Raw genomic sequence first — 19,839 nt, forward strand, 5'->3', positions numbered from 1 at the left:
AAACTGGACAGGGACACTTGTAGTGTCTGGATATCTAGTCTTATGAGAGTTACATGATGGAAATGAAACATAAGGAATGGTGATAATAGATTGGGCGAATATTTTTTAGAGGGTCTGGGTTTGACAAGGACCTGCCTAATGTGGGCCGGTAGACCTGCTGCTGTGTTCCTCCTTTCTTATGTTATTATGTTAAATCCAAGAATCTGAAGCTACTTTCCCCTTCTTGGGAACAAACCTGACTATACTTCCATTCCCCGGGTGCTGTTTGGCCTTTACGGATTTATCGCTTTCACGTGATGTTTACTTTTTTTGCGGCTAGGGAGAGCGGCTGAGGTTTTTTACCCAAACTGTCACAGTACAGCTTCGTTCCGTATATGATGGCAACCACTAGTCTGGTAAACGTCACTTGTTTACACGCTCATCACGAGGAGGGGAAAAAAGAGAGAGCAAACAGAGGATCTTTTGTGACGAAGAAGACATTACATCAGCTGGTGTCGTCATGCACCTGTCTTAACCTCAACATCGCCTGTTTACTTCCACCAAACCAGGAGAACAAACAAGAAAGCAAACAAGTGGTTTTAGGTAGCAAACTAGTATATATTTACACCACATTGAGCACCGGCATTGTTCTCAACCTCAGTCCTGGCCACTTGCCTTACCAAAGGGAAACGAAACAAAGGAGAATCGAGAATGCCGGTGGTGAGGTTGGGGTTAGTTACGAAACCTGCCGGGGAGGGGCAAACGGCTTTAGTGAAGGTCTGCTGGTGGAAGGGATTGGGTGGAAGGGGAGGGGGTTCGGAAGGGAAGGCAGAAGTCATGCAGGTAAGGAGCCAGAAGGAAAAACCTGCAATAAATCAGCACAAAAAAGCAATACCGTGTCTGGAACAATACACAGATAACCCAAACAATGAAGACAAACCTATGACGACGTTTCGGTCCGAATTGGCCCATTAATTAGTGACTAATGGTCCAAGTCGGTCCGAAACGTCGTCATAAGTTTCAGTCTCATAAGTGCGGGTTATCTGTGTATAAACAAGCACTGGAGCAGTCCTCGCCAAGCAGGTGAGGAGTGTTGAACGTATGGAAGCATAAGTCATTTCCCACAACACTATCGATTCTTGATAAATTAGACACATGTGCAACTCTTGGGTATCTTTATTGAGGAAACGTTTCGCCACACAGTGGCTTCATCAGTCCATACAAAGGAGAATCTTGAAGAACAGGAGGAGAATGAGGTAATCAGTCCCTCAACCTTGAGTCGATGTGGTCAGTCCATCAATCTATTCAAGATTGATGGACTGACCACATCGACTCAAGGTTGAGGGACTGATTACCTCATTCTCCTCCTGTTCTTCAAGATTCTCCTTTGTATGGACTGATGAAGCCACTGTGTGGCGAAACGTTTCCTCAATAAAGATACCCAAGAGTTGCACATGTGTCTAATTTATCAACATGTCGGTTCTCTGAACCATTCATCTACAAACTATCGATTCTTGTAACAAAGGTAAAATGCTAAAGGGAATACTAGATTACCCAAGTTGTGATGGCTTTGTGGGGCCTATTGGTAACTAGCAGCTTTAGCCTGACTGATCAGCCAGTCAATAAATCTGGTCTTGATAAAGGCTGTAAGGACATAACTGGTGACAGTCACTTTAACGAACATGACTGACTACCTTTCCACTTATTATGAGTTTCACCATAGTAGATTTGTAGACACAACACAAACTGGGCACACGCAACAGCGGCTTGCCATGATGTATTGCTACCACCCCTCAATGGTAGCGCCTTGACGCCACTGGGGGAATCTTGATCCAAGTAATTTGAATCGTCCTCCTGGATTGAAACCGATTGTCTCTGATTCCCAGAGCGCTGTACGACCCTACAGATTTAGCGCTTTCCTATATATAAATCTATAGCTGGCAAAACAAAATATGGCACCACACATATACATCACTGAAGCAGAAAGGCAAGCACCTCTACATTACTAAAGTTTTACACCACATTATCACAGCCGGATTAAGGCATGGGCTTCAGGGGCTGCAACCCAGGGGCCTCCCCAAACTGGAGGGTTTCCAGAGATTAAGTGAAAAATGTTTACAGTTACTGCTGTAAGTTTATAATTATAGTATGTTATTACATACCGAATATGAATATCATTGGGGCGTTCACAGTACATGTAGCCCAGGGGCCTACAAAATCTTAATCCAGCTCTGCACATTATTTAGGCAGAAGGTGCCATTTTTTTTTTTATTTTATTTAACATTCAGGTGCAAAATGTGAAGGTGCCATTACTGAGGCAAACACACAAATGAGCGTTCCACTTGAGTAGCAGCACACTGCTGGTGTACCATTATTAATAGCCTCCCAAAGACGACTAGCCACAACTTATACTCGTTGTCATGGTCGTTCCTGCTGCTAGCCGGCCTCTGAAACCCTGGGCAAAAACAAACTACAACTAACTTTCAACTGAACAAGTAACAGACTACCTGCTCTGCTCAAAGTAAATTACACTATTCTTGCCCATGCTACTTTATTCTTTATGCATAATTAATGCTAACATCTGCAGCTAGAATCACACCGCGAAAAAGACAATCCTAGCAACATTTTCCAAGTGTAAAAGTAGAAAATGGACTAGAAGTTTGTGTTAGTCAACCTCCGGAGCGGCATAGAGGAGCAAGAAGGTAGGGAGAAGCAGGCAAGGAGAAGCAGGCAGGGGCAAACAGGCAGGGGCAAACAGACAGGGGCAAACAGGCAGGAACAAGTAGGCAGGGGTGAGAAGGGACGCCGAGGCAAGCTGCTGACGACAATGTAAGCAAAGAATCTTGTGGAGTCATTCCAGGTGCTGCAAGAACCATCCCATGGAGTCAACATACAATAAATTCTGGAAACCATGTATGTGAATTCCCAGAAACACACTAAGGGCTTTAAGAATGAATTTTAAATAAAGCAACAAATTCAATGTCCACTTTTTGGATAGCCAACCGAGTGTATAAATTGGTAATATAATATGCCTGATAACTTCAGTGAACTTGAAACTATACCCTTCTAAGATCTTAATAGAAACAGATTTCACAAGAACACATTTCATAAATTTAGATTAATGACCTTTATGACCAGTTTTAAGCTAATTTTGATGTGCTGATCAAGAATCTAAGCTTGTTTGGTCTCTATCATGTAAGGTTTTTGAAATCTTACGAAATAAAAAAAATTATTTTAGATCCACTAAATCATACGAATTCAACATATTCATTTATGAGAACCATAGTTAGAAGAAAAACAAGAGTGACGTTCAAGGAAAGGGCTGCGTAAATGAAAAGAATTAAGACGAAAGACTAAAGGCACATTAAATAGCAGATAACGAGTCCCTAGTAACCATGGTAAGCAAGTCCTTATTAAGATACATGTGCAACAGTTGGGTATCTTTATTGTTGAAACGTTTCGCCTACACTAGGATTCTTCAGTCAAATACAGATTCAGCAGGTGTAGTAGTGAAATAATGATGATGTAATCAGTCCATCAACCTTGGAGAAATAGTATTTGAGGTGGTCAGTCCCTCAGCCTGGAGAAGAGTTCAGCTCCAAAGTTTGGAACGATATGAAGCTGAAGCATACTTCAGCTTCTCTAGCCTGAGGGGCTGACCATCTCAAATACTATTTATCTAAGGTTGGTGGACTGATTGCATCATCTTTCACTACTACATCTGCTGAATCTATATTTGACAGAAGAAACCTACTGTGTAGGCGAAACGTTTCAACAATAAAGATGCCCAACTGTTGCACGTGTTTTAATCGTCAACCTGTCAATATTTTATACCGTTTTCAAAATAAGCAGTCCTAAAACTCGCAGGTCGGTGTGTTAATTACTGGTCTATGCCAACAATACGAGGAATGGGCATAACTATAAACTACATTTCAAGCAATATTGTAGATATATTTGAAAATATTTCTACACGGAGCCTTAGCTGGGTGGAAATGGTGCCAAAATCCTCGTGACACACAAATTTTTATAACAAAATGGGATACTGTAAGCATAAGCACCATTCTTGTAACTCCTAACAATTACATCATTCCTTCCCGCCAGAACTCTCCCTCTTCCCAAACAAGTAAAGACCTGTTATTGATCTCACCTGCGCTGTTGAAAAATTCCTTCATCACGCAGCAAAAAAAATCTACAGGTAAACCAATGGCTATTCAGTTATATATTCTGGCTGTCTATTTTGGTTTCACTGTGACCTTTGCTCATCTTATTTTTGAATGTTTTTTTATGCGGAAATATGTTATTGTGTGGTTAGAGGAAAATTGAGGAAGGAAACAAGGTAGTCAATATCCACACATGACCCATAACGACTGATGCAGCGGCGCCTTGGTGGTGCCTTTGTCGCAGTGCTGTGGGGTAGTGGCGTTGTCGCAGTGCTGTGGGGTAGTGGTGTTGTCGCAGTGCTGTGTGGCAGTGGCGTTGTCGCAGTGCTGTGGTATGGCGTTGTCGCAGGACTGGGGTAATGGCGGCGTTGTGGAGATTTCAACTCTCTCTAGCGCCCATTCCCCCGCTAATCTTATTTCTGGTACTGTAACACCTATCTTATCAGAACAAATATTTATTGCAAGGAAGATTTCTTTGCCACGAAAGTGCTAAGGCTTTAATATAAGAAATTGTAATCCTAGAATGTTTTAATTTCAGATAAACTAACTGAAATTCCCTGACATGAAATCTGGAGTCAAATGACTTCCTTGAGGCAACCTTGGATTGTTTTTTAAAATGATCTGTGACAAGATCAACGAGAGGAGATAACCAGTTTGATTCCTCGAAACCATCCAGGAGCTTCATGCAGGAATACACAAATCTGTCGAATTTAAAATTGCCTAGAGGTATGATGATAAAGATAATGCAGTAAAGTTACAAGATTTTCTCTCTGCTAATATAAAGAACTTAAGAGAATACCTGTTTAGCACTGACTGGGGTGATGAAGAGGTTGCCAGTATGATATTTCCCTAAATGCTACATAAGCTGCCTAAAGAACATATTTTCTATATAGCGAAACAAGCTCAAATAATAATTATCCGAAATGGATAAAGCGTTGACCCCCGAAACCTTCTTCAGGTATACTCCAGGTATATGTTAAATTTTCAGTAGAATCAAAATCAAATCCGAAAGGCTTCTTATAAGCATACGGAACAAAGATTCAAGTAAGGCTTGGTTCATATATAACCAACTCTTGGTCAGTTTACTGATAATGAGAAAGAAAGTAGCTCGATTTCTGACAATTTTCTGTCAATCTTTACACACGATCACAGGCGAAATTCTGGTAATTAATATAGTGAACCTAAGGATGGTTATTGCAAACGGATCGATTAAAGCAAAATAAGTACCCGGATCTTGAACTGTTATCACGGGTTTTCAAAGAACGCAAGATGAAAATAGTAAGTGAGCCGTTAACTAGTTTTCTCATTATATCACTATAAGCGGGTACTGTACCTGATATGTGGAAGATAGCTAATGTGATTCGTATCTACAAAACGAAAGATGTCCCTACTATTAAATTTCCGCCTAATCAATCTGCCATCAATAATAATTAAAATTCATTATAACATATAATTGGAAGCCGCCTTGATAATCATAATTTGATTGAATGTAAATAAGGATTCGCAAGCGGCCGTTCATGTCAAATAAATTTACTGACTTCTTTACCAAGGTATTTGAGGAAGTGGACCATGATAATATGATGTCTATTTACATTTCATTAAGGCTTTAATTAAAAGAGTTTCACACAGAAGACTGTTAGAGAAAATGGCAGCACCTGCTATAGGAGGTAATTTCTCGCGCAAATCGAGACATGGCTAACAAATATGAAACGGAGTTTGTATGGATGTGATAAAATCAGAAAGGGAAATAATCACGAGTGGTGTTCCACAAGGATCAGTTTTGGGTCTTTGTTCATAAAATCTACATTAATGACCCTGATGAGGGAATAAAAAGCGACAAGAGTAAATTAGATGACACAAAAATAGGCCAACAGATTAATTCAGAAGATACCACTGAACTTCAGAATGATTCAGACAGCCTGATGTTGCAGTCGGAAAAGTAACAGATACAGATGAGTTCAATGTGAACAAGTGCAAAGGCCTAATCATCGGGACCGAAAATAACTCGAGCACTTACAAACTAAATAATACCGCTATAAACTTGATTATTACAGCTCAACACTTTATAACTTAGACCTTATTTTGATTATGCCTCACCATACAACAGAATGGATATAAATACACTGAGGAACATAAAAAGAATGATAAAATTAATCCACTATATACGGAATCTTACAAGTAAAGATAGAATGAGATCTCTGAATCTATACTATCATTAGATGAAAGGTATGACTCGCGAAATCATAATGGTTTATGAAAAGTATAATACCAACAAAATTATGACTAAGACGTGTACAACTCCTATATCCTGGTGTTGTACGTGTCTTGTCATCAATTTATAAATACATAAAGTCAGAAAAGCAGTAAGACAGTTACAAATAAAAACAAAGAACTGATCTACAAAATCACAGAAAAAGCGCGACAAAACTTCCTGTACGTCCACTATACAAATAGCCGGAGAACAAGAAATAAAATAACTCAGACTAATTGCATTTTCGGAAGACATTTATAGTATTGCAATAATCGCGAGTTGGACCAACATGAGAACAGAACGTGACTGCTTAATCCCACAAATATTTATGGAGAAACTAATACCGAAGGGGCTACACATCTAGGGATGGGAGGCAATCAGGTCTAATCCTTGGATCAAGAGCCTTTAGTAACATCATGGAATGGGTGTGTCAAAAAGTAGGGCGAGGGAATAGCAATAAATATTCACCGTAGGTTAACACAAGTGAAAGGGCGGTGAAGACTTTGTGGGATGAAGTGTGTGGGATAAGTGGTGAGTTTGTGGGGCAAAATCTCATCCTGTGGGGTGATTGGGAATGTGAAGTGGAGGAGTACGGAGTGGTGTGGATTTGTGGGGTAAATAGTGGGCTAGGGAGTGGGTGGTAAACTAGTGGGGTGAGTGATTGCACCACCTTCCTCCCCCGCTAAGAGGCGGTGACCCTTCGCAAGGTAAACTACTCACTTTTACCATTTCCGGGACAGGTCACCACGGTCGCGGGAGAAGTAACAGTTTAGTATGGAGGGTAGGTGACATGCAAGGCTTCCTGGAAAGTACCCTCTATTTTAAGCTCTTACATATATGGTTGTTTATTTGCTGTCTCCCATTGTTGTTGTTAATGGAATAGTGGAGGCTCGAAAATGAAAACGCAGCAACTGCTCGAAACGTAAAATTATTGAAGGATGATTTATTTCATTAATAAAAGAACCTCACAAGCTATGGTCCCAGCACCAACATCAAGACCGTGGCATTTTTTTTTCAAGTCGAATATTACAGACGTAACGTGATTACTACATTTAATACACATGTCAAAAATTTGTCATTTACGACGGTAGACTTTTTTATGAGGGAACTCGACAACGGCCCTGATCAGCGCATAATTTTTTTACCCACATATACTGGGTTAACTAGTATATTAATGATGCTGCGAAGCGAAATTGCCCAGTGCTGACTAGTGAATATTAACAATGATGTGATGCTCATTATGCTTAAGCTCTCAAGAACAACGCTAGGTCCTTTCTCAAGCTATGATACTCAGATTCTGCAGGGACCACCCCTCTCAACCTGACAAGGCCTCAATTAACAAAATTCATATTCTAACTCTACTAACAATATAAAGGATGCATTTATGTTCCTAGCATGGGTCAGTAGGCTCTCTGCAGTGTTCTTTCATTCATATCGTCTCATAAAGCTCATCCAGATAAAGTAAACTGTTTGAACGACTTTCTGCTTTGGTTTCAGTATTACAATAACTTTCCCCGGGGATAATTATAAATTAACCAGGGATCATATGAAGTGAATTTTTTTAGATACGGTTTTCAGAGACCTCGTTAATGCTTACAGATCTCAGCACAGCACTCGTATTAGCAAAGTGTATAAATAATTATTCTTAGTTTACCATAAAAAATACATCAAATAAGACGCATAACACCTTCAAAACTCTAAATAGGGACACACTGTTCACACACGTACAACCCCCTACAAATTTTATATCAAAGGAGGCCTAATCTGAGACCGGGCTACGGGGGTGTTGGCACATGAAACACTCTTCAGGTAGATGAGTAAGACACATGTGCAATATTTGGGTATCTCGTTGAATGTTTCTCCCATACGGTACGTTTCTTCAGTTAAATGCAGAGGAGAATAAATATGGAGACGCAGGAGTAGTGGCAAGGTTTATAAGATGTGATCAGTTCATCAACCTCGAAGTTGTTGTTCTTGAGGTGGTCAGTCACTCAGTCTGGAGAAGAGTTCAGGTCCACTGTCTGGTACGATGTGAAGATAAAACACGAGAATGGACTATATATACTGCCAAAGGTGAGGCATGGAAAGTCTCAAATGTCTCCTGTGACGTCTTCGAGACTTTTCATGCCTCACATCTGGCAGTATATAAAGGTTCATTCTCATGCTTCAACTTCACATTGTTCCAGACTATAATGCTGAACTTTTCTCCAGGATGAGGGACTGACCACCGCAAGAACTCCAAGGTTGATGGACTGATCGATGTTATCAGTCCATATTTATTCTCTTTTGTATTTGGCTGAAGAAGCCTACCGCGTAGGCGAAAAGCTTCAACAATAAAGATGGTATAAACCTTGGTAATAAATACCGACAAGTTGGTTTAGAAAGACACGTAAGCAAACACTAGGACATTTTTTAGAAAACGTTTCGGTCCTGGGACCTTGATCACTTCTAACATACAGATGTATGTATAATGTTCGCCAAGACCATAGTCCTGGCACGGGTCTCAATCTTGCGATGACCCGTCTTTCTAACATACAGAGGTAGAAAGACATTATATATATAGGCGGAGAGTGAGGTGTGACGCACGTGACCTGAGGAATGTCATAAGAACATAAGAATGGAGGAACACTGTAGAATGCCTACTGGCCAATGCGAGGCAGGTCCTTATCAAAACAACCTGTACCTATGATGAGGACGGGTAGACGATGAAATCATGTGACTCCTGTGTTGTTCGGTTGGTGCTGCTTAAGTATCATGTATGCCAATGTTTTTGAAATTTTGTAGTTTCCAGTGTTGCGTTCTATAGTGACGGCGATTAGTGAGGCTTCTAGGCACCGTCGGCGTCTGAGGTCTGGTTCGGTGAGAACGAGTTGTGCCTCATTCCAGTTCATCAAATGCCCCGTGGAGTCTCTGTGGAGGACACAGGCGTATCTTACATCGTCTCTGTTAGAGGCATTTCGATGCTCATTCAGGCGGGCTGCAAGATCTCTGCCTGTTTCGCCTACAGATTTCTTGGGACAGAACCCACAGGGGATAGTGTAGACCTCTAACTTTTACAGCAGGCGTCTACACTATCCCCTGTGGAATACGGGCATACGGGCGCCTGGCAAACCTGAGAATAGCGTTCCGATACCTTAAGGAATCGTTCAAGACACTGTACACTGTGTATGTTAGGACCATACTGGAGTATGCAGCACCAGTCTGGAACCCACACCTGGTCAAGCACGTCAAGAAGTTTGAGAAAGTACAAAGGTTTGCAACAAGGCTAGTCCTAGAGCTCGAGGGAATGTCGTACGAGGAAAGGTTAAGGGAAATCGGACTGACGACACTGGAAGACAGAAGGGTCAGGGGAGACATGATAACGACATACAAGATACTGCGGGGAATAGACAAGGTGGACAGATGTGATGAATGGTTTGAAAAACCGACAAGTTGAAGATTGAGACACTTACGCAGCATATGGGAATCTTTATTCAGGAAACGTTTCGCCACACAGTGGCTTCATCAGTTCAATATTGAACTGATGAAGCCACTGTGTGGTGAAACGTTTCCTGAATAAAGATTCCCATATGCTGCGTAAGTGTCTCAATCTTCAAGGTGGACAGAGATAGAATGTTCCAGAGAGGGGACACAGGGACAAGGGGTCACAACTGGAAGCTGAAGACTCAGACGAGTCACAGGGACGTTAGGAAGTATTTCTTCAGTCATAGAGTTGTCAGGAAGTGGAATAGCCTAGCAAGTGAAGTAGTGGAGGCAGGAACCATACATAGTTTTAAGAAGAGGTATGATGCAGCTCAGGAAGCAGAGAGAGGACCTAGTAGCGATCAGTGAAGAGGCGGGGCCAGGAGCTGAGTCTCGACCCCTGCAACCACAATTAGGTGAGTACAGGAGTCACATGATTTCATCGTCTACCCGTCCTCATCATAGGTAGAGGTTGTTTTGATAAGGACCTGCCTCGCATGGGCCAGTAGGCCTTCTACAGTGTTCCTCCATTCTTATGTTCTTATGACATTCCTCAGGTCACGTGCGTCACACCTCACTCTCCGCCTATATATATAATGTCTTTCTACCTCTATATGTTAGAGGTGATCAACCTGGACCTGGAGTTTACCTGGAGAGAGTTTCGGGGGTCAACGCCCCCGCGGCCCGGTCTGTGACCAGGCCTCCTGGTGGATCAGCGCCTGATCAACCAGGCTGTTGCTGTTAGGTAAGACACATATGCAACAGTTAGACAACTTTATTCCGAAACGTTTCGCCTACACAGTAGGCTTCTTCAGTCGAATACAGAAAGTAGGCAGGAACAGTAGAGATGTGAAGACGATGTAATCAGTCCATCACCCTTAAAGTCGTAGAATTTGAGGTTGTCAGTCCCTCGGCCTGGAGAAGTTCAGTTCCATAGTCAGGCCGAGGGACTGACAACCTCAAATTCTACGACTTTAAGGGTGATGGACTGATTACATCGTCTTCACATCTCTACTGCTCCTGCCTACTTTCTGTATTCGACTGAAGAAGCCTACTGTGTAGGCGAAACGTTTCGGAATAAAGTTGTCTAACTGTTGCATATGTGTCTTACCTAACAACCTGTCGGTATTGTATACCATTTTGATGTTCAGGCTGTTGCTGCTGGCTGCACGCAAACCAACGTACGAGCCACAGCCCGGCTGATCAGGAACTGACTTTAGGTGCTTGTCCAGTGCCAGCTTGAAGACTGCCAGGGGTCTGTTGGTAATCCCCCTTATGTGTGCTGGGAGGCAGTTGAACAGTCTCGGGCCCCTGACACTTATTGTATGGTCTCTTAACGTGCTAGTGACACCCCTGCTTTTCATTGGGGGGATGGTGCATCGTCTGCCAAGTCTTTTGCTTTCGTAGTGAGTGATTTTCGTGTGCAAGTTCGGTACTAGTCCCTCTAGGATTTTCCAGGTGTATATAATCATGTATCTCTCCCTCCTGCGTTCCAGGGAATACAGGTTTAGAAACCTCAAGCGCTCCCAGTAATTGAGGTGTTTTATCTCCGTTATGCGCGCCGTGAAAGTTCTCTGTACATTTTCTAGGTCGGCAATTTCACCTGCCTTGAAAGGTGCTGTTAGAGTGCAGCAATATTCCAGCCTAGATAGAACAAGTGACCTGAAGAGTGTCATCATGGGCTTGGCCTCCCTAGTTTTGAAGGTTCTCATTATCCATCCTGTCATTTTTCTAGCAGATGCGATTGATACAATGTTATGGTCCTTGAAGTTGAGATCCTCCGACATAATCACTCCCAGGTCTTTGACGTTGGTGTTTCGCTCTATTTTGTGGCCAGAATTTGTTTTGTACTCTGATGAAGATTTAATTTCCTCATGTTTACCATATCTGAGTAATTGAAATTTCTCATCGTTGAACTTCATATTGTTTTCTGCAGCCCACTGAAAGATTTGGTTGATGTCCGCCTGGAGCCTTGCAGTGTCTGCAATGGAAGACACTGTCATGCAGATTCGGGTGTCATCTGCAAAGGAAGACACGGTGCTGTGGCTGACATCCTTGTCTATGTCGGATATGAGGATGAGGAACAAGATGGGAGCTAGTACTGTGCCTTGTGGAACAGAGCTTTTCACCGTAGCTGCCTCGGACTTTACTCTGTTGACGACTACTCTCTGTGTTCTGTTAGTGAGGAAATTATAGATCCATCGACCGACTTTTCCTGTTATTCCTTTAGCGCGCATTTTGTGCGCTATTACGCCATGGTCACACTTGTCGAAGGCTTTTGCAAAGTCTGTATATATTACATCTGCATTCTTTTTGTCTTCTAGTGCATTTAGGACCTTGTCGTAGTGATCCAGTAGTTGAGACAGACAGGAGCGACCTGTTCTAAACCCATGTTGCCCTGGGTTGTGTAACTGATGGGTTTCTAGATGGGTGGTGATCTTGCTTCTTAGGACCCTTTCAAAGATTTTTATGATATGGGATGTTAGTGCTATTGGTCTGTAGTTCTTTGCTGTTGCTTTACTGCCCCCTTTGTGGAGTGGGGCTATGTCTGTTGTTTTTAGTAACTGAGGGACGACCCCCGTGACCATGCTCCCTCTCCATAGGATGGAAAAGGCTCGTGATAGGGGCTTCTTGCAGTTCTTGATGAACACAGAGTTCCATGAGTCTGGCCCTGGGGCAGAGTGCATGGGCATGTCATTTATCGCCTGTTCGAAGTCATTTGGCGTCAGGATAACATCGGATAGGCTTGTGTTAATCAAATTTTGTGGCTCTCTCATAAAAAATTCATTTTGATCTTCGACTCTCAGTCTGGTTAGCGGCTTGCTAAAAACTGAGTCATATTGGGACTTGAGTAGCTCACTCATTTCCTTGCTGTCATCTGTGTAGGACCCATCTTGTTTAAGTAGGGACCCAATACTGGACGTTGTTCTCGATTTTGATTTGGCATAGGAGAAGAAATACTTTGGGTTTCTTTCGATTTCATTTATGGCTTTTAGTTCTTCCCGCGATTCCTGACTCCTAAAGGATTCTTTTAGCTTAAGTTCGATGCTTGCTATTTCTCTGACCAGTGTCTCCCTGCGCATTTCAGATATATTGACCTCTTTTAGCCGCTCTGTTATTCTTTTCCGTCGCCTGTAAAGGGAGCGCCTGTCTCTTTCTATTTTACATCTACTCCTCCTTTTTCTTAGAGGAATAAGCCTTGTGCATACATCGAGTGCCACCGAGTTAATCTGTTCTAGGCATAAGTTTGGGTCTGTGTTGCTTAGTATATCTTCCCAGCTTATATCGGTTAGGACTTGGTTTACTTGGTCCCACTTTATGTTTTTGTTATTGAAGTTGAATTTGGTGAATGCTCCCTCGTGACTAGTCTCATTTTGTCGGTCTGGGGCTCCACGCATACATGTCTGAACCTCAATTATGTTGTGATCTGAGTATATTGTTTTTGATATGGTGACATTTCTTATCAGATCATCATTGTTAGTGAAGATGAGGTCTAGTGTATTCTCCAGTCTAGTAGGCTCTATTATTTGCTGGTTTAAATTGAATTTTGTGCAGAGATTTAAAAGCTCGTGTGAGTGTGAGTTTTCATCAGAGCTGCCTCCTGGTGTTATTACTGCAACAATATTATTTGCTATATTCCTCCATTTTAGGTGCCTTAAGTTAAAATCCCCCAGGAGCAAGATGTTGGGTGCAGGAGCTGGAAGATTTTCCAGACAGTGGTCAATTTTTAACAGCTGTTCCTGGAATTGCTGGGATGTTGCATCCGGAGGCTTGTAGACTACCACAATGACTAGGTTTTGGTTCTCGACCTTTACTGCTAAAACTTCCACTACGTCATTTGAGGCATTAAGCAGTTCTGTGCAAACAAGTGACGTTTTCTAATAAATATGTCATAGTGTTTGTTTACGTGTCTTTCTAAACCAACAATAAAGATACCCAAGTGTTGCATATGTAGCTAATTCATCTTCGTATTGTATACCATTTTCATAATTAGAGACCCCAGGTAGGTAGGATACTACAAGGCAGTGATCCCTTTTTCTTCATGGGGTGTTAAAACTTGCTGTGGTAAGCCAGCGGCGGCTTAATCGGTCATGAGACAATAATCCTGTTTCCTGACGAATAAACCAAAACCACTAGCCTTAAAAGAAAATACCACAAAACCAACCTCCACCCACAAAGGGATACTGGGATATTTTTCTTAACAGAACGAAATAAACTGAATGATATGCTACAATCATTAATGAACACATTAACGCAGACGGGGCACAACCAGCATAAGTTTATTTAGGGACAGGTAGCATGAGTACAATTATCATACATAGCGTAAATCATCCACTAGACTAGAGTAACCAAAAAAAAGTCAAAGTGACTTATTAACATTGGCGTCCTTGCAATATTTTATTTTTTAAACCTTAAAAATTTAAACAGCTAAGTAAATCGTGTTAAAATCAGTAACAATAAAAGGAGATATACTAGGAATAAAGTAAATTGAGTTACTTACATTAACATTAAAGAGAGGATCAGCTTACAATAATAGGTACATGAATATTAGCTATACAAGATATCACTCTCCTACCTTTCTGTAGCTTCATTCATTAGGTACCTTTTAGTTCTCTTCCTGAACTGGCAGAGAGCTTTGCTCCTGTAGCCTCAAATATGTAAGCCCACGCAAAATTAAACCCGATGAATAAGGTAAGCAACATCTGGTACTCAAGCTGTATTTCATAAACATAACTAACCCACTCCTACCCATGCAAAACCAACCTCGACACATAAAGCAATAAAGGTGGAGTGCTGCTTAGGCCTACCGGCCCATGCTAAACAGGTCCTACTTAGTGGGAATCTACCTCATAGACGCAAACCAACCCATCAAACACACACGTAAGCCCAAACAAAACCAACTCCTCACATAAAACCAAGCACAAAACTAACCCCTCTACGCTCGCCCCACACCTTCCCCAACCCACAAAACCAAACTCAGAGAAGACTAGCCTTGTATACAATGCGAAACTCGCAGAACCACGCCACACAAAATCAACGCACGCATCCCACTCCCCCATACACAACCAAAACTCATGCCAAAAATCATCACACAACCAAGCTCACAAAACCAAATGAGCAGCCATTTATATATAATATATATATATATATATATATATATATATATATATATATATATATATATATATATATATATAATCTCCAAAATTTATTAAATCTCTTTCTATAGGCTCCATATGATTAATAAGCGTATAATGCTCACCAGGGAATATATATAAACTACAGAAAATAAAATTTTCATACACATATAAAAACTAAGCTTTAACAAAATTAACATATGCACAAGAAACCAACCATACACAAAACCAAACCCACGCACAAAATTAACCCTATGCGCAAAACCAACCCCTCCTCCACAAAAACCGAACGATCACGCGCGCGCACACACATCTAAGACACTACATCGTGAACCTCAGGCCCATACTGGAGTACGCAGCACCAGTATGGAACCCACACTTGGTCAAGCCCGTCAAGAAATTAAAGAAAGTGTAAAGGTTTGCAAAAAGACTAGTCCCGGAGCTAAGGGGTATGTCCTACGAGAGGCTAAGGAAAATCAACTTGACGATACTGGAGGATAGGGGGAACATGATAACGACGTATAAAATGCTGAATTGATAAGGTGGACAGGGACTAAATGTTTCTGAGATGGGATACAGCAACAAGGGGTCACAGGTGGAAGCTGAAAACTCAGATGAGTCACAGGGATATTAGAAAGTATTTCTTCAGGCACAGAGTTGTCAGGAAGTGGACTAATCTAGAGAATGATGTAGTGGAAGCAAGATCCATACATAGCTTTAAGAAGAGGTACGATAAAGCTACTGGAACAGGAAGTGGCCCCAGCAGTGACCAACAGGCGGGACCAGGATCTGTAAAATGACCCCTGCAACCACAAATAGGAGAGTAAACACCTACACAGTCTAGGTAATAACAAAGACCATCTATGATGCTGCCCAACGTCCGTGATGTCACACACTGACACCGTTAAATCCTCTCGCCTCAAAAAAAATCTATAATTTATATGCATTATAAAATTTTAATGTATGCATAATGTCCCTAAGCTGAGGGACTGATTATCTCGTCTTTTCTATATAGTTCCACTGTCTTCCAATTATATCCTTGAATTTGTACTGATAAAGCCACTGGATGGCGAAACATCTAGAATAAAGATACCCAGATGTTGCATATGTCTAATTCTTCACCGTGTCGGCACTGTCTACCATTGCAGTCGTTACTCGGCAGGAATTCTGAAGCAAACTTTCAGAGGTGAGAGAGAACGATGTAGTAGACATGAGTGTCACGTTGGTTCATCTCCTCAGTGATGCTCAAACTTCTCTCTCACTCCACCCCATCACTGTATATTGAACCGTATTTTTCAACGCTCTAATATACAGGCTACTACATAAACTAAGCTTATTTTTCAGAAACAATATGGGACCCAGCAATAACGAAGGGGCAGGGTAAGTATCCCACCCTGTTCATGTTAGGTCACTTTTTTTCCATATAACACTCCGTAACTTGACGTTAAGTAGCACACATCTCCAGCAATCCTCGCAGATACCGTATTTCCACGCCCACAAAACACATTTAATTCATAAAAGGAGAATAAAGAGACCGTGTACTTACCAAAGTGACCTCATATTCGAGGTTCTGAGCAGCGTCAGTATCCTCCTCGGCCATACTTTCAAGACTGACGCGTCGTCGAAGTTCTTTGAGCGACGCCATAGAAGAGGTTGAAGATATCCTCTCCAGCTGGGGTTTTGATTGCCGCATGATCTCTCTAAACATTTCCGACATGATGTCAATATTTTTTGGCGTTTATGATAATTATTACAATTTCAGTATAGTCATAAATAATAGTATAACAAAGTAAGGGAACTTTACTTAAAGTTCCAACAATTTACGAGAGGCAGGAGGCGCGCGGGAGATTTAAATTTCTTAAGACCTGAGAGAGCCAATTGTTCCAGCACTTTAAGCTATATTAAAATCGTAATTATTATCACAGACTGTTTACCAAAATATTGTTGGGAGTTTAGTGGCGTGGTGGAGTAGTAGAGCAGGATGTTCTCTCTACACTTGCCACTGATAAACTGGGCGTTCTAGTACCCGTGCGGAGAGAGTTTATTTGGGGTTAGAGTCTGGCCTGGGGACACTGTCCCACCTTGACTAGCCAAACACTTCGCTCGTTTCTCATATACCTTCGTCTACCTTATACAATTTACATAACAACAGTAAGGTGAACATATGCGAATAAATACGAAGGACTCTTAGACTGGAGCGATCCCAGTTGCATAACATTTCTTCTGTTGCAAGTAAAACACAATACCTGAATGTACAATAATGCTAACCATTAATGTTTGCATCAACGAGAGTACTTGAGTGCAACTCGATTCAACACTACAGGAACTATTAATCAGTGCCAATTGTTACGGAAAGTCTGCAACAACAGTGTGACAAGTTGGGAGAGGTGTGCCCTTATACCCATTACTAATTCACATCATTATTTTATCATATATTTTGTATTATTCAAATACATGCATGACAGCCTTTACCAAAGTACTACAACTGGTTGAAGTTTAGAGTGGGAAGTAGGTAGTGTACAAATATTTAGTATATAGATCGAAAGAATATCACTCGATGTAGACATGTTGCAGAATACTGATAATACTTGTAAGACAAGAGTTAAATGTCACCTGTGTGAGCTGAATAAACGCTAACATCACTAACAAAAAAACTATGGAGGTGTGTAAATTAATGCTGAACTTGCTGTGAGCTCACTTAGGTTTAAAGGGATAGATGAGTAAACACTAGCATATATTTTAATAATAAATATGACAAGATGGGACGTACACAGATGACAACAGAGAAATGAGTGAGACACTAAATCCCAGTACGACTCTGTGTTTAGTGAGCCACTAATCAGTCTGAAGATCGACAATCCAAATTATTTTTTTCACGAATGAGCCTCAAAACTCCATCAATGTATGCCATATTTCCGACATTACCCTAACTCCGATAGACTTTGAGAAAGCCATTGACAACATGCCCATGCACTCAGCCCCAGGCTCAGACTCGTGGAACTCTGTGTTCATTAAGAGCTGCAAGAAACCCCTTTCACGTGCCCTAAGTATACTATGGAGAAGGAGCTTAGTCATGGGTGAAATTCCACAGTCACCAAAAACAACAGATATAGCTCCACTCCATAAAGGTGGCAGCAAAGCATTACCTAAGAACTATAGACCAATAGCTCTAACGTCCCACATCATAAAAATCTTTGAAAGAGTGCTAAGAAGCACGATTGTAAACCACTTAGATTCCCAAAAACTGTACAATCCAGGGCAACATGGGTTCAGGGCAGGTCGCTCCTGCCTCTCACAACTACTGGATCACTATGATATGGTCTTGGATGCACTGGAAGAAAAACAGAATGCAGATGTAATATTCACAGACTTTGCAAAAGCCTTTGGGAAGTGTGATAATGGTGTAATAGCACACAGAATACGTGCTAAAGAAATCTGTCAGAATCGGGAGATCAATCTTCAACTTTCTAACCAATCGAACACAAAGAATAGTGGTCAATAGAGTTAAGTCGGAAGCTGTTATGGTGAAAAGCTCTGTTCCACAAGGCAGTACTCGCCCCCATCCTGTTCCTCATCCTCATATCAGACATAGAGATGTAATCAACAGCACCGTATCATCCTTTGCAGACGACACTAGGATCTGCATGAGGCTGTCATCTATTGAGGACGCGGTTAACCTCCAAGAAGATATAAACAAAGTTTTCCAGTGGGCAACGGAAAACAATGATTTTCAATGAAGACAAATTCCAACTACTCCGTTATGGAAAACTGGAGGAGATAATATCTAGAACAGAGTATATTACAAACTGATCATACAATAGAACGGAAAAGTAATGTGAGGAACCTGGGAGTAGTAATGTCTGAGGATCTCACTTTCGAGTATCACAACAGTGCCACAATCACAACTGTAAAGAAAATGATAGGATGGATAATGAGAACGTTCAAAACGAGAGGTGCCAAGCCAGTGATGATCCTTTTCAAATCACTTGTTCTCTCTAAGCTGGAATACTGCTGTACATTAACATCTCCGTTCAAAGCAGGTGAAATTGTATCAAACACCTGAACTACTGGGAACGCTTGGAAGCACTTGACTTGAACTCGTTGGAACGCAGGAGAGAGTTATATCATAATCTACACTTGGAAAATCCTAGAAGGAATGATCCTGAATCTGCACACAGGCATAAAGAGAATTACTAATTGGCCCCAGGCTGTCTTCAAGAGGGAGCCGGATCAGCCGGGCTGTGGTTCGTACGTTGAACTACGTGCGGCCAGCAGTAACAGCCTGGTTGATCAGGCCCTGATCCACCAGGAGGCCTAGTGGATCCTAACCTTACTTAACCTAACCCAAAAAATGGCAGGAATTATAACCACTGGGAGAGTTTATTACAAATGTTCGGGTCCTGTGACTGGTCACATCAAATATACGGTATCACATATTATTTTCACTACCTGGAGTTTACCTGGAGTTCCAGGGGTCAACGCCCCCGCGGCCCGGTCTGTGACCAGGCCTCCTGGTGGATCAGAGCCTGATCAACCAGGCTGTTACTGCTGGCTGCACGCAAACCAACGGAAACGCTGCTCAGTTTCCTAAGGTAGAGACCATGAACGCCATATGTATAAAAAAAATTATATAAACTAAATTATTATTCAGTTCTTTAAACTTTAAACATAATATTTTATGTAAAATTAAAAAAATAATATTTTTTTTAATATATTTATTGTATTTTATTTTTACAAAAAGAATTATTGAAGGATTTTTCTATTTAAATAATAATTATTTCTAGGCATGCAAATTATTGATCATATCTTAGTTTGTCCTAACCAGGCGCTAAACCCACATGGGTAGTGA

At 41.4% G+C, this 19,839-nt stretch overlaps 1 protein-coding gene across 2 annotated transcripts in view; it reads right to left on the reverse strand.

The window, feature by feature from the left end:
- The window catches only part of LOC128702140 (chloride channel protein 2), a 300,885-nt gene extending 283,882 nt beyond the window's left edge, over positions 1 to 17,003 (reverse strand). The window contains exons 1-2 of one of the 2 annotated variants that reach the window (XM_053796196.2): positions 16,925 to 17,003; positions 16,537 to 16,690 (exon numbers count right to left, since the gene is read on the reverse strand). In XM_053796196.2, coding sequence (XP_053652171.1) covers positions 16,537 to 16,683 — 147 coding nt within the window. In that variant the 5' untranslated portion in view covers positions 16,684 to 16,690; positions 16,925 to 17,003. Of the gene's footprint in view, positions 1 to 16,536 lie in introns of both variants that reach the window. The other variant, XM_053796194.2, reaches the window with a different exon arrangement.
- Between the last annotated feature and the right edge of the window lie 2,836 nt (positions 17,004 to 19,839).

Source organism: Cherax quadricarinatus, chromosome 83, assembly GCF_038502225.1.
Source record: "Cherax quadricarinatus isolate ZL_2023a chromosome 83, ASM3850222v1, whole genome shotgun sequence".
NCBI lineage: Eukaryota > Metazoa > Arthropoda > Malacostraca > Decapoda > Parastacidae > Cherax > Cherax quadricarinatus.